We start from the raw sequence: 26,658 nt of genomic DNA, 5'->3' as shown, positions 1-26,658 counted from the left end.
CACTGTGAGGGTGCATTTTTCTTTCCCTCACTTCCCTCCTCCTTTCCCCATTGATCTGAAGGAGGAAATCCACATAATTGCCCCCAAAACACGGTGCTAATCCTTCAGTTCCGCCAAACCGGGATAGCAGTCAGGCTCGCAGCTAATCCAAAGTGTGTAACGGATTTCTCAGCAGGACCAGGTGAAGAAAGGGAGCTGCACTGTAGTTCTGTGCAGCTGTAGACACTCAAATCATTCACATATTGTACAGTTTGGATGGAAATAATGTAGGAATTTTGTATTTCTGACTGTAGGCAACTATTTTACTGCCCAAAAATGCAAGATTGCTTTCGGTAATGGCTTTCATTTTCATTTTCATAGTTATGCACTAACTTCTAACTTTGATTTAAAGCCTCTATAATCAAAGTTATTAAGCATCAAATCTCTATGTGAAATCCCATGAACAAAGCAGTCGATAATATCTTCAGACGTGTTTTACAGCCAGAAATGTTGCGTGACAGCATTCAGTGCTGGTTTCAAAATACATTTAGTCTAGTCCAAACAGTCCTTAAGTCATGATGCAAACTACAACAGGAATGTTCAATCAGTGCCACCAATCACAGCATGATACAGGATCACAGATCAGTGTCAATGTGTGAATCAGCTTTATTTAAACAATAGCAAATATATATAGCAAATGTTTCAGTGCAGAGAAAATGATTGGCAACCTCACAGCTGTCCTAATGTCACAAGAGTTAGTGTTTTGTGTTTGGTAGGCTACAGATTTCATTCTAAATTTATTATAAATCCATTATTTATGATTAAATCAATGTCAAATTGATCCCAAAAGCACTCATGATAAATATATTGGGCTAATATCAAACATATGGACAAAACCATTGGACCACCTGTTAATTTTTAAATTCATGTATGTTAGAAGTGCTTCACCCTGCTCTCTTCTCTGAATTACACCTGGTGATGATTGGTTGCTGAAGGCTCACCGCAAGCCAGGGCAGGAGGAGCAAGCAGTGGTACCTTTCCCTCTCCCTCTCCATCCCATCACCACATTAGATTACATTAGATTTGCTTCTTCCACTTTTGTTAGTGTTTGCAGAGGCTCCCGTATCCCTTCTTTATGTTCAATCTTTGTACACAATAAATGCTTGTCGAACTGCAGCAGTGTCATTCTAAAGAGTACAACGAATTCTAGTGTGGTACTGCAATGGGATGGCATTGTTGCAATAAATTTCCCTCATAGGTATTCTGTAGGTGTAGCTGTAAGTGGTATTATCGCAAACTGGAACCACAGCAGCTCAGTCATGAAGTGGCATTAATATCAGCACATGAAATGTGTGCTGGGAGCTTCAAGGCATGGGTTTACAGTACCTTTGTCCATACAGTGTATTGTACAGTGTTTGTACCAACTTTTAACTCAGCCGATCAACATTTTTCATTATGTGCTTTGATATTGACTGTATGAATGAAGAAATGAAACTAGTGTCAGACATCTGGTTCAGGAGCAGCAGGACGGGAACACAACTAGTTTAGCTGCTTCAGTTTTCACTGAAGTTGTTTACTGGAACAGGCCCCTGGATGTGTCAAATTAATAGGATGTGTTTGCAGTTAAGACTCCTCCCTGCAGGTTTATCCAGGAACTTAGAAAAAGGGCCGTTCAAAATCAGTTTACACTGACTGCATGACATAAGCACAGTACCATGGCCTCTCATCATGTCACAGCAGAAATGTGAAAACAATTAAATAAAATGTATGACATTCTGACTTCTTTTAGACTCTTTTCCTTTGGTTATGGTCATTTATCTATATATTTATTTATTTATTTGCACAGAATTACACTTTTTTTAAAGAATAGAAAAATCACAGATTGCAATCTGTAGAAGAAACTGTCAGACTTTTTTAAAGAAACCAATCCAAAGATATCTCTGTGTCCCCCATTTATTTGCATGCAAACACATAAAAATCCAGATAATTAGAGATTTGCTGATAATGGAAAACAATATTTAGCTTCAGCTCTACAGCATACAAAGAACAGAACAATTTGTTTCCAGTGCACTGAGTAGCGCTTGCATTTATAACTAATTTCTATCCAGCAGAAATAGAGTGACAGAAACACTCATTAGCAGGCTTACCTGTGTCCATTGAGTGATGCATGGTGTAAGGGTGTGTATCCTGAGCTGTCTGTGCAGTTCACGTTCAGGCCCTTCCACATGCTGTGGAACAGAGAAATGCCACAATTAATCAACGCACACACACACACGCACACACACACGTTTATGACTGCTTTTAGTTGTACAGATTTACCACCTTTATTTCATCAGCTGGTGTAAGTGTGCTACCAGCTGCGACAGTCTCTTTTAGTTTAGAAGCAGGAAATGACAAGCCAGTCCCAACCAATTAGGATTCACATTCCTCAAATGTGTCAAGCATGGAAAGCAAGGACAGGTGGAAAGTGGCTTGTGGTGTTTTCTTGAGAAAAATGCCCTTCAGAACACAGATTGCTCATTTTAAAATGTTTAGTGACACTTTTTACCCAAGTAAATTATATGTGAAGTCTTACAGATGATGTTTTACAGAGCAGTTTCTTTGTGTAACGGTGTGTTTATTAGTTTGTTTTCATATTGCGCTTTTCTTCACACAAAATAATCTAGCTTTATTATGTAAGGGTCCCAGGGTGAGGCTTGTAATTTCTCATTTGGAGGCAACAGTCAGGAGATCTTAAGTTCTGCTTCATCACACTGGCAAATAATGGGAGCGAATGAGGTCAATTCTTGTACTCGAGAAACGGCTGAGCATGCAAATAAAATTACAAAAAGACAGAAAGTTACGAGGAAATCCAGCTCCACAGAGGCTGAACACGCACCGAGACACACTCGTATACAGATGACACACAAACACTAAAATCTACTTACAGCTCAGGGTTTTCCCGAGGCTATAATTTTATGACCTCTCTTTTTCAAATGAACTCGTACAAGTGAGAGAAGTACTAATTAGCTCAATTCTAGCCTGAGCAAATCTTAGCTGAAAAGCTACATCGAGAAACTTCTAAAAGTGACTGTTGAGCCTTTTTTATTATACACACACACACACACACACACACACACACACAGCTCCAAATCTTACTGGTTTTATGTATCTAATTGCCAAAAACATGTATCTAGTCACACCACCCTATAAGCTCTATAACCCTGTGTCTCCCTCTTATTGATTTTGGCATATGTGCATCCTGAAATGAAGGATAAAAAAAATCAATGCTTCCTTTGAAGATTTGCTGTACAAAATAAAAGCTGCACTTTAACTCTTAATTCCTTTTATTTCATTGATCATATCTGTAGGGAACCAAAGGAATCATTCCTGTAGTGAAATCTAATTGAAAATAAATATTCTTTCTTTCTTTCTATTTTTTTTTTTAAAGAAAGCATTTAAGTTTCACTTGTACTTTCACTCTCACAGACAGATTGTGTATCTCATGAGGAATTTTCTCCTTGGAGACACTGGAGTAAAGCAGCAACAGCAGAACATTCACTGGGTTTTGACAGGCATCAACACAATGATCAAGGTCAGGGGAATTATGCAACAGCTGTGCACACAGAGACATAACTAAACGTGAATTAAAAGTGCTATTAAGGGCTGGCTGCACACGCACACATGCGCACACTAACAGAACAAAGTGCATGACTAGGCAGTCTTATTTCCTCTGAATTCAGATTATCATTCATTTCAACACTATTTGCTCTTAATACGGTACACACACACACACACACACAAAGACAAGTAGTAGATTGTGAGGCAGAAGATCAGAGAGAGAGAAAAAAGAGATACAGCAAGGCTTGTTTCTAATGGTTCAGCTGATCAGTGCACACTGTGACTGTTTGAGGCCATATCGATCATGCTGCTCTGCTGACCCCTTCTAGCACTGACCTATCCAGCCAGCAGGATGGGTTGTTAAAAAGAGCCGACTGACAGCGAATGAGGAGAGAGGAGGAAAACCTAAATTCAATGCACGTAGAGATAAAGACACAGTGTCCAGCTTCGAACTCGTTCTGAAATAAATGTAGATAGATTTGACTCAGATAAATTTGTGCTGCGTTTAAAACCTAATAAATACACTCGATATATTTCTAAGAGGGAGAGACAAGAAAAAAAATTGATTCAAGCTTTCATCATTTAATTCTCTGGAGTAATCGTCACAGTATTTGGGTGGATTTTTTTAAGCAAGACAACAGCTGGGAAAATGTAAGGTGACAGATTGCAGCTCAACAAAAGGCCAAGCAGCTTTGTCAAGGTAGTGGTTTTGTTGTGTAGCAGTTTCTATACCTACAGTTTCTACATTCACATAAGTACACGTGTTCAACTGCTTGTTAGCACAAATATCTAACCAGCCAATCACGTTGCAGCAGCATTTAGACACACAGACGTGAGCAAGACAACCTGCTGAAGTTCAACTGAGCATCAGAATGGGGAAGAAAGATGATTGTCAATGGAAAATTGTACTTAGTAGTCAGTATAATCTTTTAATGATATAAGTTTGTATATGGTAGAATACTGCATGTAACCATTTGTGTTTATTGAAAGGATGTCTCATCCTAGGAAGTCTGTAACATTCCAGGGTGTTCTGGCTTTCACCCCCACATCCTAGGAGCATGGGAAAGTTCGTACCTTGTTTTATTGTTTTACGGTAGGATTAACGTAGTTATATCTGTTTCCAGTCTAAGTGGTTTTGGTTTGATGAACTGCTGGACTGGAAGTCCAGCAGGTTTAGGGAAGTCACTTATGGGGTCACACTCTGACCACACACACACACCACACAAGCACCCACTGAAGTGTATAAATAAAGGACCAGGGCAAGTCCTCAGGGCCACTCTCTGAGACTCACTCTTGGGGTGTGAGTTCTGAGAGATGCCCTTGCTAGCAAGAAATTCTGTGTGTTTCTCCTCTCTGATTCTCTACTGAAGAAGTGTTTTAGAATATATCTCTTAACAATGATTTAAATGTCTTTGAATGTGAATGTGTGAAAGATTGGTTTGAGACGACAGTTTCCACAGGACCACCGAAACTGGACAATAGACAATTGGAAAAGTGTTTCCTGATCTGATTTCTGCTGCGACGTGCCAATAATGGGGTCAGAATTTGGCATAAAGAGCATAAAAGCATGGATTATTGGCATAGTTTGAGCCTCTTAGTATTGCTGCTGACATTCATTTATGTGTACAGGGTGCCCATCTTCTTATGGATGCTTCCGGAAGAATAACAAACCATGTCAAAAAGCTCAATTCATCTCAAACTGAACTTGGTAATCAGCTCACCGTACTCAAATGGACTCCACTGTCACCAGATCTCAATCTACATATATTGAGCTCTTTTAGGATGTGGTGAAACTGGAGATTTATATCATGGATGTGCAGTTAACAAATATGCAGCAACTGTGTGACGCTATCATGTCACTATGGCCCAAAATCTCTAAATCTCTAAAGCATGTCTAACAACGTGGCCAATGAGTGTAATTAGTAGCTACATGCCATTTTTTTTTTGTTAAAGGTACACTGTTTATTAAAAGAAGCATTTTTATAATATTTTATCACATATTTCCTTTATTTAACTCTAATCCCAGTAATACAAGCACTAAGCTGCCAATGTGGGTTCACTGGGTTTGAACAGACCTTGAAAGCACAGAAACACCCACGCAGATATTTACCACTGGTGTTACCCCAAAACAAACATGTACACTGAGTCATTAAGCCCCGCAGTACAAAGAATCTCTGGAAGTGGTGGATATTTGCCGCATGACAAACTCCCAAAATCGGCGTATTAACGCTAAAACACAGCAGTCATACACCGAGGCATATCACCATCATAAAAACCTGCACAAACAAATTTGTGTAGCTACTTTGTGAGGAAATGAGGAAATCTTGTTTGCAGCATGCGTGAGTCTCATTGTAAAGGCCAGAGCTGAACAAGGTGTTCTGTTTACGGCACACTTCTAGGTTGTGGAGCAATGGCCGATGTGTAACACTACTGAGTTCCTTTTGCATTTGGGGGTTGGCCTAAAGCCGACAGAGAGCTCTGCATAGTTTTTCTGGCCTCTTCTAGAGCTTTTTTCCCCTTTGCAGATTCCCTTCAGTCACTTACATTTCATCAATTTTACATTTCAAAGTTTTAGAATCAGTATTTGTATTTATTATTATGCCACACAAGGTTGAGGAAGCTTGCAAATGATGTCTTATTTATATCACTGACAAAAAAACAAAAGCAAAATAAAATTAGAAAAATATATTTTTGAAGCTATATTTATGATGCAGCGTGGCAGATGAATTCAATAACCTCACAGCCTGTGGAAAGAAACTTCTGAAGTCTGGTGGTTCAGCGGGTCGCTGGGTGGCAGCAGGGTGAACAGGCTGTGGCCTGTGTCCGTCGAAGTCTACTTTAGTATGCTTTAGGCTCTGAGCAGACACATAGCAGGGTGCCAGTGGTGTTCTGGGCAGATTTAATCAGATGCTGCAAAGCCTTGTGGTCTTGGCCTGTGCACATCTTTTAATAGTTGGTAATGTTTCCTGTTAGAATGCTTTCTATTGCTATTCTAAGGACGTCAACGAGAACTTGCATAAGAAATTTAGCCTAACACTCTTGCTCCCAGCTTGATACATACCAACACTTGGTCAGGACCCCCTTCTCATCATATTTTAAAGATACAAGTACTGCATTAGGCTCTGCTTCTGATATACTTAGATATCCCTTTAGTCTCATTTGATAGTGTGGAGAAGAACAAATACATAGGGTGTTGGTTGACGGCACAATCAACACAAGCTCGAGTCCTGTCTGGAACATTTTACTCACAGTTATTGTCCACATTAGTATTGGTGATGACACCAGCTGTTAATTAGTGTCCAACTGGTACCTGATTTATAAGAGCGGTCTTGGAGAAAACCTATAATCAAAACCATGCCACGTGTACAACGCTCTTAATTTTTCATACACGTTACATAATTAGTCATACTTAGAAATCAATATTATTTGCACATTTCATGCAAATGCAAATTTCTTTAAGTTACTCATTTAAATACACATGATATTGGTTCAGCGTATGTGTAGATGAGCAGGTAATAATATTGTTGTCTGGCATTCTCTTAGAAAAAAGCATTATAATGTGCAGTTTGACCATCAAGGGAATTCCCTCAGCCTCTACGACCACAGCTAACTGTTAGAGGCCTGACAGATTACAATATTATTCTTTGTTGTCCTATTACTTATTTTAAAACTCATGCATATTTGATCTGTTTCATAAGCTCTACGAGGGCCTCAACTCTGAGGAGGAGTCTCAACCCCATTGATAGATATGTATTTATATTCACTGCTGCCCAGTGAGAGAAAACCTGTGAACGTTGTATTTAATGTGTAAACTCTGCCAAAAAGTACAAGACGCAGGCGATGTGCCTTTTGAATAGGACTGCACGATTAATCGTTAGAAAATCGCGACCTCAATTCATACTTATGTGCGATCTCATTTCCAAATGACAACGATTTAAAAAAAAAAAAAAAAAAAAAAAAAAAGACGACGACGATCCGGGACGTAATCTGCATGAAAACAAGCGCTCACTCTTCCTGCTCAACAAATGACAAGGGCGGAGCCTTATACCACGTGATACAGAAGCTGGCTGCTAAAATTGGCAGGGAAAAAACAACGGAGGTTAAGTCAGGGATGACGAGAAAGTGACAGGAGAAAATCCGTCCCGGTCAACCACCCAAACATCAATAACGGGAACCTTATACAGCGCTTCCCTATACCCGTTGAACTCCCGCAGGCACAAAGAAATTACGGAGGTTATTACTTATCACCTGACGAAAGATATAGCTCCCATCAACACTGTGCAAAACGAGGGATTTAGGAAAATGATCAACACCCTAGACAAACGCTACACAGTGCTGTCCCGCAACTATCTTTCTATTGTTGCACTACCTGATCTATACACGCAGTGTCGAGCAACGGTGGAGACGGAATTTTAAGCAGTACAACATTTTGCGGCAACGACAAAATGTGAGACATTTGTTGTTTTTATGTTTATTTATTGTTTTTATGTTCAGTCTCAACTGTTACGAAGTTGATGTGCAGTTAATAAGCGCAATAAATATTTATATTGGAAAAGAAAATCGTGAGAGAATCGTGATCTCAATTCTAAGCAAAAAAATCGTGATTCTCATTTTATGCAAAATCGTGCAGCCCTACTTTTGAAAATGAATGCCACACACACTGGATAACAACTTGAACTTTGTAAGTCACTTTGTAATGAGGCCAGGTCTCTTATCACAGCTGTTTTGTTTTGCTCTTCCACGTTCAACCTAAATTCCCGACTGGGCATCAGACTGAGTTCGGGAATTCATTCACTCCTCCATTGTTTTCTGTTCTTTCACCAGAAGCATAAACCGAGCCAGCAGAGCTTAAATAGATTTAGAAGACAACTTGCGATTAGATAATGGAGGAGAGGTGCTGCTGCAGGAATGCAGACTCTTGGCGGATTAGTCAAATATGCAGACGACGTCCTACCTAATTAACCTCAGCAATGTGAAGGGGAGCTGTGGGTTGAAATGCTGTGTCTCTGCATTCATGTTTGCATGCAACTACTGCTCCTGTGCTGCACATTTACATTAAAATTTAATAGTGTGTTTTCCAGTTTCTGACAGATCTCTTACTCCTTTGTATCAGGTTCTCCTTAAGGTCCAAACCCTCTTTTTGATCAAAGCAGTAAAGGTAAAGAGGTCAAACGTCATGACGGGCCTCCCCGCAGGCAGAGCAATGCTGCCCTCTGTTTGAACCCTTCTTTAGTTACACCCTGACAGCTTCTCCCTCCCTGTTCATCACTTTTGCAGAGAACTACGCAGACATGATATAGCCGAAAAGGTGAGAGTACAGTACAGTAAGCAGTTTCATTTCACCAAGCCTGTTCAGGCATTACAAAATGATTTTCTTTTCTTTTAAGCTCACCTTGATGTACTGGATGCTAATTGGGGATGTGGTGAAAAGCAACACATACCTCGAGCAATTTTAAAAAAAGCTGCTGCTCAACAAGTGAGAGCTAAATTTGGTCTCCACTTCTTTGTAAATGTAATTTCTTATCAGTCATTAAAAAAATAGAATATGTAATGTCTTTCAAGTGGGAAGACATTTCCCATTCTGGATGCAAACTCGGAAGCGAAAGCCTTCATTTGCTGGTTCTCACTCAGTATTGATACTGAAGCTGGCATCACGCTGCAGCAAAGTTCAGGCTACATCAAAGCGGCAAACTGTCATCAAAGTAAAAGGAACGAAGGAACTGGGAAAACCTTTGTAGTTCTGGATTCTTTTTAAAAGGAACCTCTTCTTTGCGGGGAGGGAATTTAGGTTAACTGAATCCAACTGCCTGTTGAAATTCACGCCGCCTGATATAGTGACGGGCGTTTCAACAGAAAGAGAGGACTCAACAACAGCAATAACTTCAGGGGAAATAAATAAAGGAACCAATATGCGTTGAGGTGCACTTGCTATCACAACAGATAAAGTCAGACAGGAAGTGGGCTTGCTTCATATCCTGTTTTGAAGAAGAAGCAGAAGAGATACCTGCTGATTAATAGCAGTGCTGCAGAAGCTCACTAACTGATATGACCTGTAGGATGATAAAAAATACACACACGTAGACAGACTCTTACATGTGAGCATTAACTTCTCTTTGGAACTGGCCTTTGATGTTTGAAACCGACTCGCACAGAGAGAGTCCAGCCCCCATGATGCTTTAGGGTATGAATATGCTACTTTTCGCGCATGTCTAATGTAGCAGATGCGCCCGTTTACATAACTGAGTTTGCGCGGTGTCATAGTCTAAATTAGCTTAACCACAGAGAGAGAATCAAAGTGCAAAGTGTGTGAAAATTCTCAAAAGGCAAATTGTATTTCTGGAGAGAGAACAGAGAAGAAATCTTGCTCCACGATCTTTAATGCAGCTTAATTTCTGAGGCCCCAGTTTACTTCTTTAGTGGGTTTATGTAAGCTGCACAAAATGTGTGCATGCATTTGCAGCTGTATAGTACATGCGTGCCCTGCAAATACAGGGAGAAGGTGGAGGGAGAGGTGCTACTTTAAAGAAAAAAAGCAGAAACAAATGAGTTTTTACGCTCATGTACGACCAGTCAGTGACTGCAATTGTGCATACTAAAAAAAGTAAGTAAAGATCAATTAAATGTGTTGAAGGAAGGCTGTTTTGACACACAGTGAGCCCTGTTTCCTTCACATTACAACACACTCATAAAAGAAGCAGGCAGTGATGGCGGAGAAGCATTCTACCATTCTTTAAATCAGATAAATCAAATCAGATAAATCGGTGGTTACCAACTAATTGAATTTATTTTTATTTTTTTTATTTAAGTAGCAATTTCAAGTAGTTACAGTAACAAGCTGGTTGCCTTGGGCATCTAAGGCAATCTAAAGCAACCAGCCAATTGCAATCTGGCCTCCACTGACTGCAATCACTCTCAGACCAACTGGCAAAGGTTAGGAAACAATGGCTAACTGTCTAATTAATAAAGTCAGACTCAGAGTGCATTGCAGCTGACTGCAAATGTTCACAAACCTGGTTAGAGATGTCCTCAGAACCAATACTTATGGTACCATCAAGTACCAAAATTCTAAAAACACGATGGTACTTGTTTTTCTTCGGCACAGTAGGGACTACAGCGTACCAAGTGTGTGCCAAGGAGGCAGTTCCTCTGGAACTGAAGTGGTGAGCATACAGCTACAAGTGTTCTATATTTAGATGCTGAAGAAGAAGTCAATAACACAATACTGTACCATGGTACAGCGAAACATACACATGGAAGATGGCAGCTGACGTGATAGCTCTGGTCTTACTCATTGAGAGGCGTCAGAGTCCGCTATGAAAGTACTTGGGTGATCAACAAATAACCGATTAATAACTGATAACTGATTCATAAATATATATATAAAATCAGTAGAGATCCCTTTTAAAGACTGCTAAGGTGCATACTTCTGTCTTTAATCTAGAAATTCCTTTTTTCTCACCACGTACAGTAACACTGACAATCTCGATGTTTCTCCCTGAACAGAAAATGCAATTAGCTAATGCAACAGGCAATAACACATTAGCGGCATATACAGTGTGGCGTCTTTTTATAACAGGAATTGCAGTTTCACCTCATATTCCCACAGTGTCAGGAAGAAAGTCCCATTCACACCTACACAACTCTAAAAGGTAGTCCTGCTCTGCTTTTTCAAGGAGAGGTGTTCCCCCTGTCTCTCTCTTCTCTCTTCATCACCAATCTGTCACTGTCTACTGCTCCATTTCTGCACCACTAAATCCACACTGTGGGTGACACAGGGTCAAAAAAATAAAAAAATATCTGAAGTCCTTGTATGTCAAACTTCAGCCACTCACTCAGCGTGTGGATACAGCAGCTATTCAGCAATACTTGGAATGTTTGCAAAGGGCATCATTTTTCGGTTTTGCAGCACAGATTTAAACTATTTAAACTATAAGTGTCATCTATTCTGTACATGAAGTTATTTTCCTCACCAGCTTCTGGCCCAATTTGCTGAATAAGTTCTTGTAAAACAGCCTTCAGTTTTTAGCGTATTTAGCAAAACAGCAGCTTCCTACAAAACTCCTTTTTAGTAATTTTGCTAATTTGAACAGCATCCCCCCAGCACTGGACTATATTTGTCTCCTTTAGGTAGATGTTCATCCACTTTTAACAACTCTAAAAAATAAATTCAGTTTTTAAAGGACAAGACTGAACACAACAAAGGCTTGTGACTTTGCTAAATTGTCTTTTTAAATTTGACTTTAATAACTAGATACTTGCTGTAACTTCTAGCTCTAAAATGCCTTGAAATGATCAATAATCAATACCATTTTCAAGATCAAGGGGAAAATTCGCTACAGCTTTAAGGACATAAAGACATTTTTTTTTTTCGTTTTTACTTTCCCCTCACCTTCCAACCGGTAGTGGCTGCCCCTCCCTGGCTGTGCTGGAGGTTTTTTCCTGTTAAAGGGGAGTTTTTCCTTCCTACTGTTACCAAGTGCTGGACCAAGGTCGTTTGATTGTTGCTGTTATTTTCTTGAATACAATAATAAAGGTCCTTGATGGGACTGTTGTTCTGATTTCATGCTTTATAAATAAACCTGAATTGAACTGAACAGATATTTATTAAAATATAAATATAACAAGAATTTTACATGACAGCGAGGAGAGAAAGGGAAAGCATATCAATATAGCAGAAAATGTGCACTGAAACCATTTTGAGTATGTATTCAATTCAATTCAATTCAATTCAATTCAATTTTATTTATATAGCGCCAAATCACAACAAATGTCGCCTCAAGGCGCTTCATAGATACAGAGAAAAGCCCAACAATCATATGACCCCCTATGAGCAAGCACTTTGGCGACAGTGGGAAGGAAAAACTCCCTTTTAACAGGAAGAAACCTCCGGCAGAACCAGGCTCAGGGAGGGGCGGCCATCTGCTGCGACCGGTTGGGGTGAGAGAAGGAAGACAGGATAAAGACATGCTGTGGAAGAGAGACAGAGATTAATAACAGATACGATTCAATACAGAGAGGTCTGTTAATACATAGTGAGTGAGAAAGGTGACTGGAAAGGAAAAACTCAATGCATCATGGGAATCCCCCGGCAGCCTACATCTATTGCAGCATAACTAAGGGAGGATTCAGGGTCACCTGGTCCAGCCCTAACTATATGCTTTAGCAAAAAGGAAGGTTTTAAGCCTAATCTTAAAAGTAGAGATAGTGTCTGTCTCCTGAATCCAAACTGGAAGCTGGTTCCACAGAAGAGGGGCCTGAAAACTGAAGGCTCTCCCTCCCATTCTACTTTTAAATACTCTAGGAACAACAAGTAGGCCTGCAGAGCGGGAGCGAAGTGCTCTAATAGGGTGATATGGTACTACAAGGTCATTAAGATAAGATGGGGCCTGATTATTTAAGACCTTGTATGTGAGGAGCAGGATTTTGAATTCAATTCTGGATTTAACAGGAAGCCAATGAAGGGAAGCCAAAACAGGAGAAATATGCTCTCTCCTTCTAGTCCCTGTCAGTACTCTTGCTGCAGCATTTTGGACTAACTGAAGGCTTTTCAGTGAGTTTTTTGGACATCCTGATAATAATGAATTGCAGTAGTCTAGCCTGGAAGTAATAAATGCATGAACTAGTTTTTCAGCGTCACTCTGAGACAGGATATTTCTAATTTTAGAGATGTTGCGCAAATGGAAGAACGCAGTCTTACATATTTGTTTAATATGTGCGTTGAAGGACATATCCTGGTCAAAAATGACTCCAAGGTTCCTCACAGTGTTACTGGAGGCCAAGGTAATGCCATCCAGAGTAAGAATCTGGTTAGATACCATATTTCTAAGCTTTTCAGCGCCGAGTACAATGACCTCAGTTTTATCTGAGTTAAGAAGCAGAAAGTTAGTGGCCATCCAAGTCTTTATGTCTTTAAGACATTCCTGCAGTTTAACTAATTGGTGTGTGTTATCTGGCTTCATGGACAGATAGAGCTGGGTGTCATCTGCATAGCAGTGAAAATGTATGCTATGTCTTCTAATGATGCTGCCTAGGGGAAGCATGTATAATGTAAACAGAATTGGTCCTAGCACCGAACCCTGTGGAACTCCATAATTAACCTCAGTGTGTGAAGAGGACTCTCCATTTACATGCACAAATTGGAGTCTATTAGATAGATATGATACAAACCACTGCAGTGCAATACCTGTAATACCTACAGCATGTTCTAATCGCTCTAATAGAATATTATGGTCAACAGTATCGAATGCTGCACTAAGGTCAAGAAGGACAAGCACAGAGATGAGTCCACTGTCAGAGGCCATAAGAAGATCATTTGTAACCTTCAATAAAGCTGTTTCTGTGCTGTGATGAACTCTGAAACCTGACTGAAACTCTTCAAATAAACCATTCCTCTGCAGATGATCTGTTAGCTGTTTGACAACTACTCTTTCAAGGATTTTTGATATGAAAGGAAGGTTGGAGATTGGCCTATAATTAGCTAAGACTGCTGGGTCTAGAGATGGCTTTTTGAGTAAAGGTTTAACTGCAGCCACCTTGAAGGCCTGTGGTACATAGCCGATTATTAGAGATAGGTTGATCATATATAAGATCGAAGAATTAATCAATGGCAGGACTTCTTTGAGCAGTTTTGTAGGAATGGGGTCTAAAAGACACGTTGATGGTTTGGAGGAAGTAATTATTGAAGTTAACTCAGAAAGATCGATTGGAAAAAAAGAGTCTAACTTAACATCAATGGAACTATGAGTAGCTGTAGATAATATTACATCTGTGGGATGATTATTGGTAATTTTTTCTCTAATGATAAAAATTTTATTTGTGAAGAAGTTCATGAAGTCATCACTAGTTAACGTTAAAGGGATGGTTGGCTCAACAGAGCTCTGACTTTTTGTCAGCCTGGCTACAGTGCTGAAGAGAAACCTGGGGTTGTTCTTATTTTCTTCAATCAGTGATGAGTAGTAAGCTGTTCTGGCTTTGCGGAGGGCTTTCTTATAAAGCAACAAACTATTTCTCCAGGCTAAATGATGATCCTCTAAATTTGTGACACGCCATTTCCTCTCCAGATTACGAGTCATCTGCTTTAGGGTACGTGTTTGAGAATTATACCACGGGGTCAGGTACTTCTGATTAGAGACCTTAGTTTTCACTGGAGCTACAGTATCCAGAGTCGTACGTAGTGAGGAGGTGAAATTATTAACAAGATAATCGACCTCTGTTGGGGTAGCGTTCAGATAGCTGCTCTGCTCTGTGTTGGTACAGGGCATTGACGATGATAACAGTGGCTGGATTATATTCTTAAACTTAGTTACAGCGCTTTCAGAAAGACATCTACTTTGATAAAGTCCACTCTCCACTGCTGCGTAATCAATTATTGTAAATGTAAATGTTATCAAGAAATGATCAGACAGGAGAGGGTTTTCAGGAAACACTGTTAAATGTTCAGTTTCTATGCCATATGTTAAAACAAGATCTAGAGTGTGATTAAAGTGGTGGGTGGGTTCTTTTACATTTTGAGAGAAACCAATTGAGTCTAACAACAGATTAAATGCCATGTTGAGGCTGTCATTTTTAGCATCTACATGGATGTTAAAATCACCCACAATAATTATTTTATCTGAGCTCAGAACTAAATTAGATATAAAGTCTGAGAAATCAGACAGAAACTCTGTGTAAGGCCCAGGTGGACGATAGATGATAACAAGTAAGACTGGTTTCTGAGTTTCACAGCTGGGGTGGACAATGTTAAGCATCAGGCTTTCAAATGAATTAAAAGTCTGTCTTGGTCTTTCATTAATTAATAGACTGGTGTGAAAAATTGCTGCCACACCGCCCCCTCGACCTGTGCTTCGAGATTTCTGGTAGTTAGAATGACTCGGGGGTGTTGATTCATTTAAACTAACATAATCATCCTGCTGCAACCAGGTTTCTGTAAGGCAGAGTAAATCAATTTGTTGATCAATTATTAAGTCATGTACTAACAGAGACTTGGAGGAGAGAGACCTAATATTTAATAATCCACATTTCACTGTTTTACTCTTTGGTTCAGATGTGGATACTGTATTGTTCTTTCTTTGTGATTGTTTAAGTTGTTTGTTGCTGGTTTTTAGTTTGTTTTTTGTCTTTTTGGAAGCAGACACAGTCTCTATGGAGATGGGTTTTTGGGGGGGTAGCAGGAGGAGAGAAGCTGCAGAGAGGCGTGTAAGACTGCAACTCTGCTTCCTGGTCCCAACTCTGGATAGTCATGTTTTGAGGGGTTTAATAAATTTGTCGATATTTCTAGAAATGAGAGCTGCTCCATCCAAAGTGGGATGGATGCCATCTCTCCTAACAAGACCAGGTTTCCTCCAGAAGGTTTGCCAATTATCTATGAAGCCCACATCGTTTCTGGGACACCACTCAGACAGCCAGCAATTTAAGGAGAACATGCGGCTAAACATGTCACTCCTGGTCTGATTGGGGAGGGGACCAGAGAAAACTACAGAGTCCGACATTGTTTTGGCAAAGTTACACACCGATTCAATATTGATTTTAGTGACCTCCGATTGGCGTAACCGGGTGTCATTACTGCCGACGTGAATTATGATTTTATTGAATTTACGTTTACCCTTAGCCAGCAGTTTTAAATTTCCTTCAATGTCGCCTGCTCTGGCCCCTGGAAGACAATTGACTATGGTTGCCGGTGTCTCTAGCTTCACATGTCTGAGAACAGAGTCACCAATTACCAGAGTTTGACCCCCGGCGGGTGTGTCACCGAGTGGGGAAAAACGGTTAGACACATGAACGGGTTGGTGGTGTACCTGGGGCTTCTGTTTAGGACTACGCTTCCTTCTCACCGTTACCCAGCCTTTCCCCAGCTGCTTGGGGTCTGCCGGGGAACAGCTAGCGGGGCCTACGCTATCTTCGGCTGCACCAGCTACAGGGGCCTGGCTAGCTAAGGGTGAGAGCAGGGTGCAAAGCCGAGTCTCCAATTCAGTAATCCTGGCCTCCAGAGCTGCAAATATGCTACATTTGTTACAGATATCATTACTGCTAAAGGAGGCCGAGGAGTAACTAAACATCTGACACAATGAGCAAGAAAGTGCAGAAGGGACAGGTGAAGTAGCCATGGTGCTAACGGGTCGGCTACGAGCTAAGCTAGCGAAACAGTACAGAGACAGTGAGTGAATACTATAAATTAGGTAGTGAGTACACAGAAAGTGTGCTTCGGATGAAGCACGTGAAGATTATACTGTGAAAAAAGAATGTATTTAAAAGTTGTTAATTAAACTGCTAAGCAAATAAGCTACTCAGAAACACCACTGTGTTTGAGTAGGAACAGGAAGCGATACTATACCACAGAGCGAGCGAGCGAACACCAAGTGACAGCGCCACAGTGCTAATAGATCCACGTAGAATTGTAGAATCAATATATACAATAGACTCAATGCCAATTAGGTTAGAAGCTGGAGCGAATGGAACCAGAATGAGAGCTAATAACAAAGACACCAAATACAGACTGAACACAATTAAAACATCTTGCTCTTGTTTTGATCCTGATAAATTACAAATGCCCTTTCATAATTTTTTGGACCGAATTTCTAGGAGCATCCAAGTGGAGGAGGGTGTCGGGTTTAGTGGTCTAAGGATCTCATTTCTGCTTTTTGCAGATGATGTGGTTCTTTTGGCTTCATCCAGCCAAGACTTCCTGCTCGCACTGGAGTGTTTTGCAAGCCAGTGTCAAACAGCTGGTAATAGGCAGAGTGTCCAATTTTTGGTTGGTGAAGTGAGGGGAGAGTGGAGCTGGAGATTAACAGACTAGACAGATTAATACTGGTGTAGCATCTGCAGCAAAATGGATGCTGTACCGATCTGCTGTGGTGAAAAGAGAGCTGAGTGGGAAAATTTAGTTGTGGATCTACATTCATACCCTCACCTGTGTTCACAAGCTGTGTTTGGTGACCAAAAGAATGAGACTCCAGATGCAAGTAGTGACAATGAGTTTCATCTGCAGGGTGTCTGGGATCAGCCTAGATCATTCTGAAGGGACTCGAAAGAACCGTTACTCCTTCAAATTGAAAGGAGCCAGTCAGTCTTGGGTCAGGCATCTCACTAGATTACCTACTTTCAGGCATGTTCAACTGGGAGGAGACCCCAAAGCAGACCCAAGAGACACTGGAGAGATTACATTTCTCAGCTGCCTTGGGAATGCCTCACAGTCTCCCTGGAAGAGCTGCAAGAGGTGGCTGGAAAAAGCCATATTTTTCCAGCAATGACTAAATGATACCAGCAGCAAGTTCACTTAGCTTAGCACTAAATGGGGAAACAAATACTCTGTCTTTCCTTAAACAATGGTGTCGATAAACACGTAGATTTATTCCAGTTTAGTTTTTGCTTTGTGTCGGGTGCTTTTTGGAATTTTGTCATTACTGGCGTTGCCACTGTTTAGAGTCAAGAAGTAGTCAGAAAACAGCAAACTGTCAGTTGGACACAAAGCTTTAAGCAGAGCCAGGCTTCCCGTTTCCTCCTGTTCCCAGTCTTTATACTAAGCTACACTAACTGGTTGCTGGACAGAAGAATGCCATGAATCATCCAACGCCCCACTGGCGTGCAAATATAAGCATAAATATGCAGAGTGGTATCTTACTGAATAAATACATACAGATAATTTTGCAGATGATTCATGAATGAATATGCAGTGAGTTCCTGACAGATGCCCTAAAAAGGCACAAAAATTACATTACATGTTCAATAGGTGAAGCGGTCACCACTTCCCAACGCAGGAAGTAATTTATCTTTGGGTCAAACTGATCTCTGGTGCACAAAAGAACTTTGAGGTTTGCTATCGGAGGCAGTGGGTCAAACACACACACGCACGCATGACTGAAATTGCACCAGACCCCCTCGTTTCTCACCAGTAATTAAAACAAGACACGAGAAATCGATAGTTGCACAACTTCCCCGCGGGGATTTAGGAAGTTTATTGATGAAGTTTGATCGTTGATAATTTGCTGGTCCTGTGGGGAGTTACTCAGAGAGTCTGGAGGGAGGAAGTCACATAAAATTCATAAAAGTGCCATCAATATTGGAAAAAAAACCCAGTAGTCTACATTGTTGTAAAAATAAGTTTAAGGACTGTGTTGGATTTGAGTCCAGGTCAGTGCAATGAGCCTCGAAGGGCTGCAATAACTCATGGACTGGTTATCTTTAAATACAGTGCACAATTTTGATTGTTATATGCTGTTTCATGCATACTTTACCTTTGCATTGAGTGGATGTTAAACACACAGAGTCTTAAAACTCACTGTGTATTATACATAATACAACAACACTACTTTAAATGAGGCCATTACAAAGATTTTGGCTTAAGAAAATACAATATATTTTAAAAATACACTAAATGTAGACTTACTTTATAATAATTATTATATGAATGTTCAACTGAGTATTTCAGATAACTGCTAATTCTTGGGATTTTCCCACACTATGATCTGCAGGTTTTACAGAGTAGTTGTCTGGTTGTTGTTAATGACAGAGATTAGAGGAGAAGAGGAGGCAGCAGTAACTCAAATAACTACTCTTTACATCACTGAACATATGAGACATCAAACCTTGAAGCAGATGGGCTACAGCAGCAGAATAAAAAAACACATACCGTATTTTCACGACTATAAGGCGCACATAAAAGTCTTAGCACCTATTGTAATTCTTATGACACAGGACATCAAAGAAGGAAAGGAAACCGTAAAAGCTGTATACATTTTCCACTTAAACACACACAGCTTCAACAGAAAGAAACATGTACTACACAGTCTTAAACAATCTGGAAGTTTATCTCTCACCCATCTCCTTAAATATGATGGCAACATCCCTCTTCTGTCCTCAGCTGACTTCCAATCTATCTGAATACAGAATCCACATCAAACTGGCAGCTCTTTGAAACAAGCAGCATAAAGGTTTCAAGTAAAAAGTAGCCTCTGTAGATTCAGATTTTTTTTAGTCCTATAATTTCCAACCTTTTACCAAAGCTGTCTGATTAAAAATCGGCAAGCATTCCTGTTACAGCCTCCTGAGAATAACTGAAAACAAAGCTGAAATTCCTCATTTCCACTGTGACAAAAACTGCAGGCCAGCACAGAAACCACTTAATAAAGCACAGTGTAAATTCACACGGGGTCACAAGTCAGCTGCGCAGTCCCTGCAGTCCCTAACAATCCAAATACCTATGCTGCCGTTACTGCTAATTACAATAAAGGCCACGCTGACAAACACACAAATCTATCACCAGATTCATCTCTGCTGTTGTTGAAGGCTTTTAATTCCCAAATATTGTCACCCTCAATATCACTTGTGCTATATGTGAAATACATGTAATATTATTCTAAATGTGAATGAAACAAGTGATGAGATTCCTTCAACAAGAAGAAAAAATGATAAACGTAAATGTCAGCAACAACAAAAATCCTCTGACACAAAGACAGAAAGACAACAAGCAGCTGATGACATTCTCTTTTCTCTTCAACCTAAGCGGAGGTAAAAGAAATGACCACAATCTGCTTCGCCGCTGCTGCTATTGATTACACAGCTGCCTTTCCAATCAATCACAATCTGGAGCGCTGCAAACAATCTGTAAGCGTGTGTATTGGACCGTGTGTGTGTCTTCCTCGGGCACTTCTCCTCACAGTAAGTGACAGAAAGCTTTAGATTTCTACTTGACCACAGCCAGCCACAATTCCATCTGGTCGACCATCAATATAGCAGATCGGTAGCATTAGGGATGGGAAACATGAGGTCCAGTAGTCCATCTAAATGAGATAACCAATCTATGCAGTGGATTGAGTCAGTCAATGTATTGATACTGTAGAGAACTCACACTGAAGCTCTTCAGAGCGACTGTGACGGGAATCATTTCATCTGCCGTCATGCTTTTTCATCTTTTTTTTTTTAAGAGGGGGTAAGTAAGAAAAACAGGAAGTCTTTTTACCACAGGCATGGTTGCTTAATCATTACTTGATCATGAACTAAAAAAAGACTCCATTATTCTGTATTTTCAGGTCTTGCTTCTCCTGCAAAGCTTTTTTATTTTGAAATGCGGCTTGTACCAGAGTAGCGCGCTTTAACCAGACATTAACAGCTTCCCATGCCCAACTAGCACAAACACAGTTAGCACATGCTTTTTGGCACAGCATCACTGATTTGTCATGCATGGAAATTATTACCATAATGCAAATTACTGAAGCCATTTCCAAACCACCCTTATTAAGCTTCCATTTAGACATAAAAATCTTAATAAAAAAGAAATAAATCTCTTTAAGCACATAACCCTCCAGAAGTTCTTATGCGTTTACATTCAGGGACCAGGTTGCTGTCCTTAACTATTGTGCTACAATGCCTCTATGTCCTATTAACACATCTATAAGCAACTTAATGACAGCTCAACATTGGTGGAAATGGGGGGGGGGGGGGGGGGGGGGGGGGGGGGGGGAAGGCAGATGGAGGAGAAATATTTCACATGGAAAAATGAAACAAGAGACCCTGTTTGGATTAGTTTCAGAATTGTTACACTCCTAATTATGACTCGACACAAAAAACAAATGGGTGTCTCCAGCACATCTGTCTAATAATTTACTTAATGAAATGCTAAGGAGCTGTCAGTTAGCCCATCAAATGAGCTAGGGATCATTTACTCAGTGATCAAGTGTCTGCCACGAAAAACTGTCACATGTTAAATGAACGTGAAAAATGCTCCTTGTGATTTTCCCTCATCCTGCGATCACAAATTTGGAAACAGATTATATTTTGCATTTATGCATCAATTATTACTGAAAGCACAGACTGGCAACCTATCCAGTGTGCACCCTGCTTCTCGCCTTGACAGCAGGAATAGGCTCCAACCCATCCGTGGCCCTGATTTGGATAAGCTGAAGAGAATGGACGGATGGATTAATCAGTAATTAAAATACTTATCAGGTGATGACTAAGGCACTAGTGAGGCAAGCCTAGAGACCAGTTGACCTGGCAACCACCTGTCACTAGGGAAAACAGACTATTCTCTGACTGTTTGGCAAGTGGTTGTTTGGCAGTTGCAAAGTGAAATTAGTTGCAAAGAGGCACCAGAAATGTCTTCTGGTTCGTGCGGTCGCTTGTAGTTTGCACTTCTATGCAAACACTCGCTAAGCCACAGTGAAACTGAGGAGTCTGATGCAATCCAGAAAATTAAACTGTCTGCCCTTAAAAACTGCACATTTGATTTCAGCAGTAAGGCAAAACTTTCACTTTTTAACTTTTTAACTTTTACTTGAAGGCGAACAGTCTCCGTTTCGAGTTTGCAACACACTTTTTCAAATTTTACTACAGCTCAGCGAGTGTTTGCATATAAGTTTCTGGCATTCATGCAAATTACAGTGACCATGAAAATCTGTCAGCAGCCATGGCAATCACAAGGTTTTTGGTGCAGAACTTCTCTGCTTTGTTTTTCTTTGCCGAGTGACAGCCAGCAACATCCAGAAACCTCTCACACACTGATCACAGTGTCCACGTTTTTCCCGGCAAACGCCAGCAGGTTAACAACTGGTCTCATGGACTGTGTGACTGAAGCCTTTGAGTGTTTTTAATGCAAAGGGAAGCCATTTCATATCTGATGACTGCCATAACATTTAAACAAAACAAAACAAAAACCCACCAAACACATTTTTTGCTATTGCTATATTTCCCTGGGCAGTCTGAATATTCAAAAGAAGGGACCTTTGCCATAAGCCGCCTGCTTTGTTTTCATTTCCTTGCCAAAATCTTGCACACACAAAAAAAAGTTTATGAAATGTGTGACCCCAGAAGCCTGCCTCCACAAACTAAACCACTACCTTTAAAGGGAGTTCAACTTTACAAATGCATTTTAATCCGTTGCCATTTCCTGGTATACAGAACATGAAACCTGAGCGATTCTGCAAGTCAGTTCAGGCTAAATATCATCTGGCAACTCATCAGGTTAGTTACAGCCACGCCAAGTCCATCTTCATTATCTACTCTGCCACGAGGAAATTAGCCATGCAGGCTCAATGAAAATGGTGATAAAACGATATCAGTGGGAGTCATTATGAAGAAAAGCAGGGTCCACTCTCACGCGCTCACTGAAGAAACAAAGTAACACTTCTGTTTAGTCCCAAACTAAACATTTACACTCCTGCTCCGTGTCTGTGTTACACTTACAAACATTTTCAGACCGTGCCTGTACTGATTACAGCTCTGCTGTGTGACAAAGCATGCAATATATCCTGTGAAAGGGAGGGGGTTCAACATCAAGGCAGTAGCAGGGAGCCATGGCTATATAAGGACTTCTAAACATTTCTAAACTTCTAAACACTGAATTTAAAAAATGTTTCTTGTCCTTTTTTAGTTGATTCTAACTTCATAAATGCCAAAACTGGGTCATTTTAGCCTGTTGCTGGGTGGTCGCTAGGCAATATGATGACATCGCATTATTTTATATAGATAAGGACCCTCAGAGTTACATGATGTACCTGCATGCCAAAATGTGGCTGCTCAATTCCTGATGTTTGCACACAAAATAAAAATACATAAACAGATACACAGAGATTTGTTTCTTATCATAGATATATAGATATAATATTTATATATTATGTTTATTTATACACTGGAATCCAGGCAAATACAAAGAGTAAACGTCCTTCTGCTCTAACAATCTGTCCACTATGTGCCATAACGAGCTTCTTTTTTTTTTAATGACGAATGCTGCGTGCTCCTATGTTGGACAGCTGTGTCTCCTTATGGCTTCCCCCCTTTTTTCTCCTCTGAGTGTGTAATAGGCCTGTCAGCAGGACTGCCGCATCCCATTTAAACTGCTCAGACCACAGGCTCACACATCTGCTGCTGCAGCAAGCACAGGTAAACAAGGCTCAAATCGACACTGAAATGAATACCAACTGCGCTGGGGTCAGAGCGCATTTGTCCTCCGCAGCTTGTGGTATTAAAGTATTAGGGGGTTATTTTCGGGAAATTTTAGATAGTTGTGCACCGACACTTATTGTTGTAAAAAGCATGCTCCAAATTTGGAATTATCCACATAAATTGCAGGTTTAAATATGACTTAGTGAGCTGAGGAAAAACACAAGAGGTTGGCAATACAGCAAAAGCATTCATACAAGACTGAGAAGATTAAATAAATTAATCAGAAATACAGTCAAAGAAAAGAAATGTGGGCCTTTAAAAGAATGCATGAAGAAAAATATAATAGAAAAGGCACTCGCTATCTGATTTTGTTAATTTGAACTGTTAATCTGGGCTGCTTTAGTCCCTTTATACAGTTTCCTGATTCTCTAACTCAGCAGCTGATCAGATTACTCTGGGTTAAACAAAAAAAACAAAAAAAAAACAAAAGAGGCTGAAAACAAAAAATGAAACTGTTGGGCTCATTTTCCAGGATGGATTTGTTTGTTTGTTGCTCATCATTTCCTATCCACAGCTGAAAATTATATTGTGTGCATTTTCAACTGTATAAAAGGCTGAGTAAGCAAGCATTAAGGCACGCAATAGAAATGTCAGGTAAAAAATGATATGCTATAGCAAACAAATATAGCCTTCCTGTTCCTTCCAATAAACACAAAGGCCAGCAGTCTGTTAGGGAGGCACAAAGCCAAAAGAGCACCATCTAATACAGATACATTGCTGTTGCTCTGGGACCATTAGTGGAACTGACCAGTCAGGTTTTTGCGATGCTGTGGCTTTGCAACGTGAGGCAAAGACCACAGGGGAGGGGTTTGCCTTCAGGGCTTTCTGCCAGAGTAAGGAGTCAGAAAGACTGTTTCAAAATGCAGTGAAAGTGGGATATTTACCTCGTGAGTGGAAGTCTTGTTTTATCATTTCATCTACCATAAGCTCATCTTTATGTAGCCTTTTTGACAAAGCTAGGATACCACAACATTATGACTGGTCAGCTGCAATGGCACTCCTGGATCGGTATCTACATGGCAGCACCTTGTATCTCATATTGTGATGTTATGTCTACAGCTGCACATTCAGATTGTGATTACTTATCATGGATATTAACTGGCTTTAGTGAGAAAGCTGGGTTTACTGCCTTTACATCCATGTTGTACCAAAAATTTACATTAAATTAAATCAACACTGCTTTCGCTTTTATATTGTGTCATATTCCTGTTAATTAAAACATCTTCTCAGACAAATAAAGTCCTTATTTACTCACATAAGTGGCTCTAAAACAAGCAAAATGGAAGGTCTTTCAGTCCTTTCATTGTACCTGCATGCTGGACGTGGGTAAAACTCAAAGCAAAAGTACTCGACTGTGACATTTTGCATACAGTGCAACATTTGCCACTTTGGAAAAAGAACTACGCAGGGAGATATAACATCTTTTCTCCAGTGTGCCAACCACTCTCCTCAAGCCCTCGGTGCACACTGTGTTACTGATTTGCATGCGTCTTTATGAGCTGACAGATACAGCAACATCCTGTACGGGCGCATTCTTTTGGACGTCTAAGTTGATTCATGTCAGCAACAGCTGCACTGGTTTTCTTGGCCCTTTTGTTTGTTTTCAGGCAGTTATATATATATATATATATATATAGAGAGAGAGAGAGATATAGAGATATAGAGATATAGAGATATATATAGATATAGAGATATAGAGATATATATACAGACAGACAGACAGACAGACAGACAGACAGACAGACAGACAGACAGACAGACAGACAGACAGACAGACAGACAGACAGACAGACAGACAGACAGACAGACAGACAGACAGACAGACAGACAGACAGACAGACAGATAGATAGATAGATAGATAGATAGATAGATAGATAGATAGATAGATAGATAGATAGATAGATAGATAGATAGATAGATAGATAGATAGATAGATAGATAGATAGATAGATAGATATAAAGAGTTCAGAAGTAGTATGTGACGTTTGAAAGTAATACGTTTCTTTGCAAATGCAGAGGAGTTAGTTGGAAAGATTGATGCTCATCTCATGTCTGTAGGGTAAACATGAAGCTGGAGGCAGTTACTTTAGCTCAACAAAAAGACTGAAAGCATATTTAGAGGTCGGCACACCTGAGCCTCTAAATCTCACTAACTGCTGTCAGCTTTCATACAGTTTTAATTCTGTCAAACAGCATATGTATAAAATAAGTGATGCTTTGACAGAGCAGGGGCAGCTGTGTGCTACTGTTCTTAAGCCAGACTAATCGTCCCCTGACTCCAGCCGAATACTGAACAAGCAGTATGAGAGCAGTGTAATATTTTCTCATTTAAATGCGGAAAAAATCTGGTAAGTATATTTCAATTTAACTCACATTGGGAAATTTAGAGAAGAAGAAGAGGCTTAAACTCAAACAATGCTTTGATTGAAAAAACACAATAATCCCTTAAACCATGAAAATAAATACAGAAAAGAAACATATGGACATTTTTGGGTTTAGACACAAAGCAGGGATTCACTCTCTCCGTTTAAATAAATTATGCATTTTTTTCCTAAAAAGGGCTTTAATGAAATCTCACACATATGTGTTTCAGACCAACAAACAATTTGTTATATTAGTGAAAAATAACCTGAGTATTGAGGAGAAAAGTTATCCAAACCTACCTGGCCCAGTGTGATAAAATAACTACCACATAAACCTAATAGCTGGCTGTGCCACCCTTGGCAGCAAGAACTGCAATCAAGCATTTGTGAAAACTGGAAATGAGTCTTTGACATTGCAGTCGAGGAATTTGCACCTCCGGGACCAGACCATTACACTACCACCACCATGTCTGACTGTTGATATGATGCTCTTTAATGAAATCCTGTGTTAGTTGCCAAATGTAACGGGACTCAAACCTTTGAAAAAGTTTATCGTTTGTCTTATCAGTCCACAGAAAATATTTTCCCAAAGTCTCGGTGCTCATCAAGATGTTTTTTGGCAAATATGAGACGAGCCTTTGTGTTGTTTTTTGACAGCGGTGGTTTTCTCCTTGGAACTCTCCCATGGATGCCATTTTTGCCCGTGCCTTCTTTAATATTGAATCACGAACTCTGACCTTGACTGAGGCAAGTGAGGCCTGCAAGTGCAGATGTTGT

The 26,658-nt window shown here is 40.1% G+C and overlaps 1 protein-coding gene across 9 annotated transcripts in view; it reads right to left on the bottom strand.

Annotated features, from left to right (window-relative positions):
- anks1b (ankyrin repeat and sterile alpha motif domain containing 1B) overlaps window positions 1-26,658 on the bottom strand; it is a 290,075-nt gene that overhangs the window by 205,317 nt on the left and 58,100 nt on the right. For all 9 annotated transcript variants that reach the window (XM_085138763.1, XM_085138764.1, XM_085138765.1 and 6 more), the window contains exon 2: window positions 2,127-2,207. In XM_085138763.1, the coding sequence (XP_084994889.1) occupies window positions 2,127-2,207 (81 nt within the window). The remainder of the gene's footprint in view (window positions 1-2,126; window positions 2,208-26,658) is intronic.

Source organism: Neolamprologus multifasciatus, chromosome 17, assembly GCF_963576455.1.
Source record: "Neolamprologus multifasciatus chromosome 17, fNeoMul1.2, whole genome shotgun sequence".
Lineage (NCBI taxonomy): Eukaryota > Metazoa > Chordata > Actinopteri > Cichliformes > Cichlidae > Neolamprologus > Neolamprologus multifasciatus.
The sequence above is the reverse complement of the archived record's forward strand: the minus strand, read 5'-3'. Positions and strand labels throughout refer to the sequence as shown.